The sequence below is a fragment of the Solanum lycopersicum genome, chromosome 3 (assembly GCF_036512215.1).
Source record: "Solanum lycopersicum chromosome 3, SLM_r2.1".
Classification (NCBI taxonomy): domain Eukaryota; kingdom Viridiplantae; phylum Streptophyta; class Magnoliopsida; order Solanales; family Solanaceae; genus Solanum; species Solanum lycopersicum.
Genome location: NC_090802.1, coordinates 20528705 through 20540137, shown reverse-complemented (window position 1 = coordinate 20540137; position 11433 = coordinate 20528705). Strand labels below are relative to the sequence as shown.

At 43.4% G+C, this 11433-nt stretch overlaps 1 protein-coding gene across 1 annotated transcript; it reads right to left on the bottom strand.

Moving 5' to 3' along the window:
• Positions 1-4275: 4275 nt before the first annotated feature.
• LOC138347457 (uncharacterized) lies at positions 4276-10404 on the bottom strand. The gene is made up of 5 exons (XM_069295753.1): positions 8327-10404; positions 7667-7813; positions 7365-7492; positions 6216-6711; positions 4276-4404 (listed from the first exon to the last, which is right to left on the bottom strand). The coding sequence occupies exons 1-5, from the start codon at positions 10382-10384 to the stop codon at positions 4276-4278; spliced, it is 2958 nt and encodes a 985-aa protein (XP_069151854.1). The 5' UTR covers positions 10385-10404.
• Between the last annotated feature and the right edge of the window lie 1029 nt (positions 10405-11433).

The following is an 11433-nucleotide window of genomic DNA, read 5'->3' as shown; positions in this document are numbered from 1 at the left end:
CAAGTCCAGACACCTCCAGTGTTTTCTGCACCAGCACCTCAGGCTCCGGAGGTACAACATGCGGCTACTGTGGCTCCCCACATGGATGCCTCATTGGAAATAGGCACATTTCCTCGTCTGACTACAGGGCCTGCAATGACAAATGATCAGCATGAACTTTTCAGTAAGTTCTTGAAATTGAAACCTCCAGTCTTCAAGGGTGCTGAATCAGAGGATGCTTATGATTTTCTGGTTGAGTGTCACGAGCTACTACACAAGATGGGTATAGAAGAATGGTTTGGTGTGGAGTTTGTGACTTATCAGTTCCAAGGGAACGCCAAAATGTGGTGGCGGTCACATGTTGAGTGTCAACCAACAAAGGCGCCACCTATTACTTGGGCATCATTCTCTAGCTTGTTTATGGAGAAGTATATTCTTCGGACTTTGAGGGATAGGAAAAGAGATGAGTTCTTGAGCCTAGAGCAAGGTATGATGTCGGTTACTGCATATGAGGCTAAGTTTCGTGCATTATCAAGGTATGCCACCCAACTTTGTTTTAGTCCACAAGAGCGGATTCACCGCTTTGTGAAGGGTTGAGATCAGAATTGCGGATTTCAGCCTTACAGGTAGCAGCTACTGCAAAATCCTTTCAAGAAGTGGTAGACTTCGTGATAGAGGTGGAAGGAGTGAAGCCCGATGACTTCACCATGGCATCGACATCAAAAAGGTTTTGGAAGGGAGGTGAGTTAAATGGTTCTTACTCTAGAGGACAGGGTTCGGGAGGTTACTCAGTCCGACCAATTCAGTCTTCACTACAGACTGTAGTTGGAGGTCCACCTTAGACCGGTCAACACTTCTCTGAGAGACCCATGCTTGACTCCAGAGAGTGTTATGGATGTGGGGAGACTGGACACATTAGGAGAAATTGTCCAAAATAGAGTTATAGACCTCCAATACCTAGAGGTAGAGGTGGTCATGGTAGAGGCCGTTATTCTGGAGGACGTGGTTGCCGAGGTAATGGTAGTCATCAAAACGGCCGGGGTGACGGACAAATGGGAACTACTGCAGCGCAACATGGTAGGGCCAACGGGCAAACAGGTGATAGGGCCCATTGTTATGCTTTCCCTGGGCGGTCGGAAGCGAAGACATCAGATGCTTTTATCATAGGTAATCTTTTGGTTTGTGATTGTATGGCTTCTGTATTATTTGACCCTGGCTCTACATTTTCATATGTATCTTCCGCATTTGCTAATGGTCTTAATTTACATTGTGAATTGCTTGACATATCTATTCGTGTTTCTACTCCGGTGGGTGAGTCTGTGATAGTTGAAAAGGTGTATAGGTCTTGTCTTGTAACCTTTATGGGGAGCAATACTCATGTAGACTTGGTTATCTTAGAAATGGTTGACTTCGATATAATTCTGGGTATGACTTGGCTTTCTCCGAATTTTGCGATCTTGGATTGTAATGCTAAAACTCTGACATTAGCCAAGCCTGGGATAGATCCGTTAGTGTGGGAGGGTTACTACACTTCCAATCCGGTTCATATCATCTCCTTTCTTCGTGCTAAGAAAATGGTTAGTAAAGGTTGTTTAGCGTTCTTGGCACATCTCAGGGATAATACTACCCAAGTACCTCCAATTGAGTCGGTCTCGATAGTTCGTGAGTTTTTAGATGTGTTTCCCGCAGACCTTCCTGGCATGCCACCGGATAGAGATATTGACTTCTGCATTGATCTTGAACCGGGTACTCGCCCCATTTCTATACCCCCTTATAGGATGGCTCCCGTGGAGTTAAGAGAGTTAAAGGCCCAACTTCAAGAGTTGCTAAGCAAAGGCTTTATTAGACCAAGTGCATCTCCTTGGGGTGCTCCGGTATTATTTGTGAAGAAAAAGGATGGGAGTTTTAAGATGTGCATAGACTACAGGCAGTTGAACAAGGAAACTATTAAGAACAAGTATCCCATTCCTCGGATTAATGACTTGTTCGATCAGTTACAAGGTGCTTGTGTCTTCTCTAAGATTGACTTGAGATCCGGTTATCATCAATTGAAGATACGGGCAACGGATGTGCCAAAGACTTCTTTTCAAACTAGGTATGGGCATTACGAATTTGTAGTGATGTCTTTTGGTCTTACGAATGCCCCCGCTGCTTTCATGAGCTTGATGAAAGGGATTTTTAAGCCATATCTGGATCTCTTTGTGATCATATTTATTGATGATATACTGGTATACTCAAAGAGCAAGAAGGAACATGAAGATCATTTGAGAATGGTATTGGAAATGTTGAGGGAGAAAAAGCTTTATGCCAAATTCTCCAAGTGTGAGTTTTGGCTAGATGCAGTGTCCTTCTTGGGGCATGTGGTTTCTATGGATGGGGTGATGGTGGATCCTTCTAAGATTGAGATAGTGAAGAATTGGGCAAGACCTACTAATGTGTTAGAAATAAGGAGCTTTGGTGGTCTAGCTAGCTATTACTGTCGATTTGTCAAGGGATTCTCTTCCATTGCTTCCCAATTGACGGAGTTGACTAAGCAAAATGTTCCATTTATATGGTCGGATGAATGTGAAGAAAGCTTTCAAAAGCTCAAGACTTTGTTGACTACTGCACCAATCCTTACCCTGCAAGTTGAAGGTAAGAATTTCATTGTCTATTGTGATGCATCCTATTCGGGTTTGGGTGCTGTGCTAATGCAAGAGAAGAACGTAATTGCTCATGCTTCAAGGCAATTAAAGGTGCATGACCGTAATTATCCGACCCATGATTTGGAATTGGCTGCGGTAGTGTTTGCCTTAATGCAATGGAGACACTATCTATATGGAGTTAAGTGTGAAGTATACACGGATCATCGTAGCCTACAGTATGTCTTTACTCAGAGGGATTTGAACTTGAGACAGAGGAGGTGGATGGAACTACTGAAGGATTATGATGTTACCATCTTGTATCATCCAGGAAAGGCTAATGTTGTGGCAGACTCCTTAAGTAGAAAGGCAAGGAGCATGGGAAGCCTAGCTCACTTACAAGTTTCTAGACGACCATTGGCTAGAGAGGTTCAGACTCTGGTTAACGACTTTATGAGGTTAGAAGTAAATGAGAAAGGAGGATTTTTTGCCAGTGTGGAGGCGTGATCTTCTTTTCTTGACAAGATCAAGGGAAAACAGTTTGATGATGAGAAACTAAGCCGAATTCGGGATATGGTGTTGCGAGGAGAGGCTAAAGAAGCAATAATGGATGAGGAAGGTGTTTTGAGGATTAAGGGAAGGGTATGTATGCCCCGTGTTGATGATTTGATCTACACTATTCTTACAGAGGCTCATAGTTTCGGATATTCTATACATCCTGGTGCAACCAAAATGTACCGTGACCTAAAGCAACATTTTCGGTGGAGTAGAATGAAGCGTGACATTGTGGAGTTTGTTGCCAAATGTCTGAATTGTCAGCAAGTAAAGTATGAACACCAGAGGCCTGGAGGAACACTTCAGAGAATGCCCATTCCGGAATGGAAGTGGGAGAGAATCCCAATGGACTTCGTGGTTGGTCTTCCAAAGACAATGGGTAAGTATGACTTTATTTGGGTGATTGTCGATAGGTTAACTAAGTCTGCTCATTTCATTCCGGTCAAGGTGACTTACAATGCAGAGAAGTTAGCTAAACTCTATATCTCAGAAATCGTTCGATTGCATGGAGTTCCACTCTCCATCATATTAGATAGAGGTACGCAGTTTACTTCTAAGTTTTGGAAAAACATTGCATGCGGAATTGGGTACTAGGTTGGACCTTAGTACTGCGTTCCATCCTCTGACCGATGGTCAGTCTGAGCGAACGATTCAAGTGTTGGAGGATATGCTTCGTGCATGCGTGATAGAATTTGGGGGTCATTAGGATAACTTCTTACCCTTAGCAGAGTTCCCATACAACAATAGCTATCACTCAAGTATTGATATGGCTCCTTTCGAAGCATTGTATGAGAGGAGATGTAGGTCTCCCATTGGTTGGTTTGATGCATTTGAGGTTAGACCTTGGGGTACTGATCTTGTGAGGGATTCATTAGAGAAGGTGAAATCTATTCAAGAAAAGCTTTTAGCGGCTCAAAGCAGGCAAAAGGAATATGCAGATCGAAAGGTTAGAGACTTGGAGTTCATGGAGTGTGAGCAAGTCTTGCTGAAGGTTTCGCCCATGAAAGGGGTGATGCGGTTTGGAAAAAGAGTTAAGCTAAGCCCAAGGTATATTGGACCATTTGATGTACTTAAGCGAGTAGGTGAGGTGGCTTATGAATTAGCCTTGCCCCCAGGACTGTCAGGAGTGCATCCGGTATTTCATGTGTCTATGTTGAAAATATACCATGGGGATGGAAACTACATCATTCGTTGGAATTCGGTTCTTCTCGATGAGAATTTGACTTATGAGGAGGAGCCTGTTGCTATTCTGGATAGAGAAATTCGCAAGTTGAGATCAAGGGAGATTGCATCCATCAAAGTTCAATGGAAGAATCGACCAGTCAAAGAAGCCACTTGGGAGAAGGAGGCAGATATGCAAGAAAAATACCCACACCTGTTTACAGATTCAGGTACTCCTTTTCGCCCTTGTTTTTCTTCTTATGATCGTTCGAGGACGAACGATGGGTAATATAGTATCTATTGTACGACTTGTTTAGTTGTTTTGAGCAGCAGATTTTATTTCTGAAAAAACTAGCTGAGACGACGGATCCCACGACGGACCGTCATGAGCACGACGGACCGTCGAGGGGGTCTCGTTCCAAAACACTTAGATTTTTGAAATTTGGGTACTGAAATCGACTCTCTGAACTTCATAACGGAATGGCAGGATGGACCGTCACAGGCATGACGGGCCGTCACAGATCCTTCAGCAAAATCTAGTCTCTGAACTCTGTGACGGAAGCAGCAGGACAGACCGTCGCAGGCACGACAGCCCTTCATAGGCACGACGGCCCGTTACAGGCGTTTTGGACTAGTCCTGCTTATAATTATAAAGTTGGTGGTTGAATATTAATAATCCAATTTCTTGAGGGTTAAAGGAGATAGCCATAAATTAATTAGTGGGTTATTTTGTCATCCTTTATACTTAATTATATGTTAATTATGGTAAAAGAAAGAGGGTTTGAATAAGAAAAATAGAAAGAACAAGGAGAGGGAAAGAGAATCGATCGATCGAGAGAGGAACGAAGGGGAAAACGAAAAGGCTTGGGAAATTGCTTGCTTGATCACGAATCTTCGGTGGAGGTAGGTTATGGTTTTTATACTATTCGTAGTTAACTCTTAATAGCGAATGATATGTATTGGGTTGTATTGTAAAGTCTTCTATATGCTTAATTGTATGCTTGCATGAATGTGATTATATAATTGTGATGAAATAAGCATGATGAAGCTATTGAATCCCAAATCTTGAAAACCCCTTGTTAATGATGATGCCTTGGTATAAAAGAAGGCTTGATGAACTAAAATAATGAGATTGATGATGCCTTTGTATAAAAGAAGGCTTGATGAACTAAAGTAATGAGATTGATGATTCCTTGATATAAAAGAAGGCTTGACGAATTAATAGAATGATATTAGGGGATCGGGTGTCACGAACCGACACGTAGAATTAGGGGGTCGGGTGTTACGAACCGACACGTAGAATTAGGGGATCGGGTGTCACGAACTGACACGTAGAATTAGGGGATCAGGTGTCACGAACCGACATGTAGAATTAGGAGATCGGGTGTCACAAACCGACACGTAGAATTAGGGGATAGGGTGTCACGAACCGACACGTAGAATTGGGGGATCGGGTGTCACGATCCGTCCTGCTGCTTCCGTCACAGAGTTCAGAGACTAAATTTCACTAAAGGGTCTGTGACGGTCCGTCGTGCCCACAACGGTCCGTCCTGCCATGTCGTCGCGAAGTTTAGAGAGTTGTTCTCAGTACCCAAATTTTTTGAATCTAAGTGTTTTGGAACGAGACCCCCTCGACGGTCCGTCGTGCCCATGACGGTGCGTCGTGGGATCCGTCGACCTAGACACCTATTACCAGAATTAACTCTACTGCTCAAAATGAATAAACAGGTCGTTACAATACATACCAATTTACCCATCGTTCGTCCCCGAACGATCACAAGAAGAAAAACAAGGACGGAAAAGAGTACCTGAATTTGTAAACAGGTGTGGGTATTTTTCTTGCATATCAGCCTCCTTCTCCCAAGTGGACTCCTCAATTGGTCGATTCTTCCATTGAACCTTGATGGATGCAGTCTCCCTTGATCTCAACTTGCAGACTTCTCTATCTAAAATGGCCACAGGCTCCGCCTCATAAGACAAATTCTCATCAAGAAGAGCTGAATCCCAACAAATGATGTAGTTTCCATCCCCATGGTATCTTTTCAACATAGACATATGAAATACCGGGTGCACTCCTGACAGTCCTGGGGGCAAGGCTAATTCATATGCTACCTCCCCCATGCGCTTCAGAACTTCAAATGGACCAATGTACCTCAGACTAAGCTTACCTCGCTTACTGAACCGCATAACCCCTTTCATGGGCGACACCTTCAACAAGACTTGCTCACCCTCCATAAACTCCAAGTCTCTAACCTTTCGATATGCATATTCTTTCTGTCTACTTTTAGCCGCTAAAAGATTTTCTTGAATGCATTTCACTTCATCTAAAGATTTCCTCAGAAGGTCAGTACCCCAAGGTCTAACCTCGAATGCATCAAACCAACCAATGGGAGGCCTACATTTTCTCCCATACAGTGCCTCAAATGGGGCCATACCAATACTTGAGTGATAGGTATTGTTGTATGAGAACTCTGCTAAGGGTAAGAAGTTATCCCAATGACCACCAAATTCTATCACACATGCACGAAGCATATCCTTCAAAACCTGAATCTTCCGCTCAGACTGACCATCGGTCTGGGGTGAAATGCGGTACTAAGATCCAACCTAGTACCTAATTCAGCATGCAATGTTTTCCAAAACTTAGAAGTAAACTGCGTACCTCTATCTGATATGATGGAAAGTGGAACTCCATGCAATCGAACAATTTCTGAGATGTAAAGTTTGTCTAACTTCTCTGCATTGTAAGTCACCTTAACCGGAATGAAGTGAGCAGACTTAGTTAACCTATCAACAATTACCCAAATGGAGTCATACTTACCCATTGTCTTTGGAAGGACAACCACGAAGTCCATTGCAATTCTCTCCCACTTACATTAAGGAATGGGCATTCTCTGAAGTGTCCCTCCAGGCCTCTGGTGTTCATACTTTACCTGCTGACAATTCGGGCATTGAGCAACAAAATCAACAATGTCACGCTTCATCCTACTCCACCAAAAATGTTGCTTTAGGTCACGGTACATCTTGGTTGTACCGGGATGTATCGAATACCTTGAACTATGTGCCTCTGTAAGAATAGTGTGAATTAAATCATCGACGCGGGGTACACATACCCTTCCCTTAAACCTCAACACACCTTCCTCATCGATTTTTGCTTCTTTAGCCTCTCCTCGCAATACCTTATCTCGGATCCAGATTAGTTTCTCATCAGTAAACTGCTTTCCCTTAATCTTGTCAAGAAAGGAAGATCTTGCCTCCACACAGGCCAAAAATCCTCCCTTCTCATTTACTTCTAGCCTAATGATGTCATTAGCCAGAGTCTGAACCTCTCTAGCCAATGGGCGTCTAGAAACCTGCAAGTGAGGTAGACTTCCCATGCTCCCTGCCTTTTTACTTAAAGCATCCGCCACAACATTAGCTCTTCCGTGATGATAAAATATAGTGATATCATAGTCCTTTAGTAGTTCCATCCACCTCCTCTGTCTCAAATTCAAATCTTTCTGAGTAAAGACATACTGTAAACTACGATGATCCGTATAGACTTCACTCTTAACCCCATATAGATAATGTCTCCATTGCTTTAATGCAAACACTACTGCCGCTAACTCCAAATCGTGGGTTGGATAATTACGTTCGTGCACCTTTAATTGCCTCGAAGCATAAGCAATTACATTCTTCTCTTTAATTAGCACAGCACACAAACCCGAATAGGATGCATCACAATAAATAATGAAATTCTTACCTTCCACTGGCAGGGTAAGAATGGGTGCAGTAGTCAACAAGGTCTTGAGTTTCTGAAAGCTTTCTTCACACTCGTCTTACCATACAAATGGAACACTCTGCTTAGTCAAGTTTGTCAGATGGGAAGCAATAGAAGAAAATCCTTTGACAAATCGACGGTAGTAGCTAGCTAAACCAACAAAGCTCCTTACCTATGTGACATTAGTAGGTCTTACCCAATTCTTCATTGCTTCGATCTTAGAAGGATCCACCATTACTCCATCCTTAGAAACCACATGCCCCAAGAAGGACACTGAATCTAGCAAAAACTCACACTTAGAGAATTTGGCATAAAACTTTTTGTCCCTCAACATATCCAATACCATTCTCAAGTGCTCCTCATGTTCTTTCTTGCTCTTTGAGTATACTAGTATATCATCAATGAATACGATGACAAAGAGATCCAGGTATGGCTTAAAAATCCCATTCATCAAGCTCATGAAAGCAGCAGGGGCATTCGTAATCCCAAAAGACATTACTAAGAACTCATAATGCCCATACCTGGTCCGAAAAGCAGTCTTGGGCACATCCGTTGCCCGTATTTTCAATTGGTGATAACCAGATCTCAAATCGATTTTTGAGAAGGTACAAGCACCTTGTAACTGATCGAACAAATCATCGATGCGAGGAAGAGGGTACTTGTTCTTAACAGTTACCTTATTCAGTTGTCTGTAGTCAATGCACATCCGAAAACTTCCATCCTTCTTCTTCACAAACAAAACCGGAGCACCCCAGGGGGATGCACTTGGTCTAATAAAGCCTTTCCCTAACAACTTTTGAAGTTGGGCCTTTAATTCCCTTAACTCAGCGGGAGCCATTCTATAAGGGGGTATGGAAATGGGGCGAGTACCCGGCTCCAGATCAATACAGAAATAATTATCTCTATCTGGTGGCATACCAGGAAGGTCTGCAGGAAACACATCCAGAAACTCACGGACTATCGAAACCGACTTAATTGAAGGTACTTGAGTAGTATCATCCCTGAGGTGTGCCAAGAAAGCTAAACAACCCTTACTAACCATTCTTTTAGCTCGAAGAAAGGAGATAATACGAACTGGAGTGGAAGTGTAGTCACCCTCCCACACTAACGGATCTGTCCCAGGCTTGGCCAACCTTACAGTTTTGGCACTACAATATAAGATTGCAAAGTTTGGAGAAAGCCAAGTCATACCCAGAATTACATCGAAATCTACCATTTCTAAGATAACCAAGTCTACATTAGTATTGCTCCCCACAAAAGTTAAAAGACAAGACCTATACACCTTTTCAACTATCACCGACTCACCCACAAGAGTAGAAACACGAATAGGCATGTCAAGCAATTCACAATGTAAATCAAAACCAGTAGCAAATGAGGAAGATACATAAGAAAATGTTGATCCATGATCAAACAATACAGAAGCCATGCAATCACAAACCAAAAAGTTACCTGTGATTACAGCATCAGATGTCTCCGCTTCAGATCTCCCCGGGAAAGCATAACAATTGGCCCTATCACCTGTCTGCCCGTTGCCCCTACCATGTTGCACTGCAGTAGTTTCAATTTGCCCGCCACCCCGGTTGGTTTGGTGACCACCATTACCGCGGCAACTACGTTCTCCAGAATAGCGGCCTCTTCCATGACCACCTCTACCTCTGACTATTGGGGGTCTGTAACTCTGTTTTGGACAATATCTCTTAATATGTCTAGTCTCCCCACATCCATAACACTCTCTAGAGTCAAGCATAGGCCTCTGTGAGAACGATGAAGTCTGGGGATAACCTCCAAACTCAGAGAAATATTGACCGGTCTGCGGTGGACCCCCAGCTACAGCCTGCAGCGAAGACTGAATAGGTTGGGCTAGGTAACCTCCTGAACCCTGCCCTCTGGAGTAAGAACCATTAAACTCACCTCCTTTACGAAACTTCTTAGTTTCTGATGCCATGGGGAAGTCATATGGCTTCACTCCCTCCACGTCTATCACAAAGTCTACCACTTCCTGAAAGGATTTTGCTACAGTAGATACCTGTAAGGCTGGAATCTGCAAATCTGACCTCAACCCCTTCACAAAACGGCGAATCCGCTCTTGTGGACTGAAGCAAAGCTGGGTGGCATACCTATATAATGCACGAAACTTAGCCTCATATGCAGTAACCGACAGCCCTCCTTGCTCTACGCTCAGGAACTCATCTCTCCTCATATCCCTCAAAGTCCGGGGTATATACTTCTCCATAAACAAGATAGAGAATGATGCCCAAGTCATAGGTGGTGCTTGTGTTGGTTGACATTCAACATACGATCTCCACCACATTTTGGCATTCCCTTGAAATTGATAGGTCACAAACTCGACGCCAAATCATTCTACTATACCCATCTTGTGTAGTAGCTCATGACAATCAACCAGAAAATCATATGCATCCTCAGATTCAGCACCCTTGAAGACTGGAGGTTTCAATTTCAATAACTTACTGAAAAGTTCATGCTGATCACTTGTCATTATAGGCCCTGTAGTCAACCGAGGAAAAGTGCCTATTTCAAATGAGGCATCCATGCGGGGAGCCAATTCAGCTGCATGCTGTACTCCCGGAACCTGAGGTGCTGGTGCAGAAAACACTAGAGGTGTCTGTCGCTGATCACATAACCCGCTAAGATAAGCAAGAACCTGATTAATCATCTCTGGGGTAGGTTGGGGTGGTAATTCCTCATTCTGCACCTGCTCATTCTCCCCTTTCTCACCCTCTCTTACTACCTCCTCAGTCGGTGGAGGAGTCACTGCCCTAGTACTAGATGGGCCAGGTGCTTGTCCTCCTCCTCTAGAGGACGTCCTCCCGCGACCTCTACCACGGCCTCTTGCCACTGCTCCTCTTCGAGCTACAGCCTCAGTGGCTGGTTCAGACGCATCTTGTCTTGCCGGTGTTGGTGTTGGCGGAGTTGTTGCTTTAGTTCTAACCATCTGCGAAATAGAGTCAAGATGGTCAGATACCAATTTGTATCACCTAGATACCAATTGGATCCAAGTAATAGCACGAAAGAAAGAGAGAATGGAATTTTCATAAAGTCTTGTAGCCTCTCAAAGAAAAGTAAAGGCGTCCCCCTACCGTTCCTCAAGACTCTACTAGACTCGTTCTTGTGTGATGAGACCAACGAACCTAATGCTCTGATACCAAGTTTGTCACGACCCAAAACGAGCCGTGAGTGACACCTACACTTATCCTACTATGTGAGCGAACCAACCAATCTAAACCCCATCATTTCAACCATAATAAACAGAAATAATGCGAAAGACTTAAGACTCATTAACGAAATTAATTAACAACTTCTAAAATTTATCAATTACTATCCCCAAAATCTGGAAGTCAT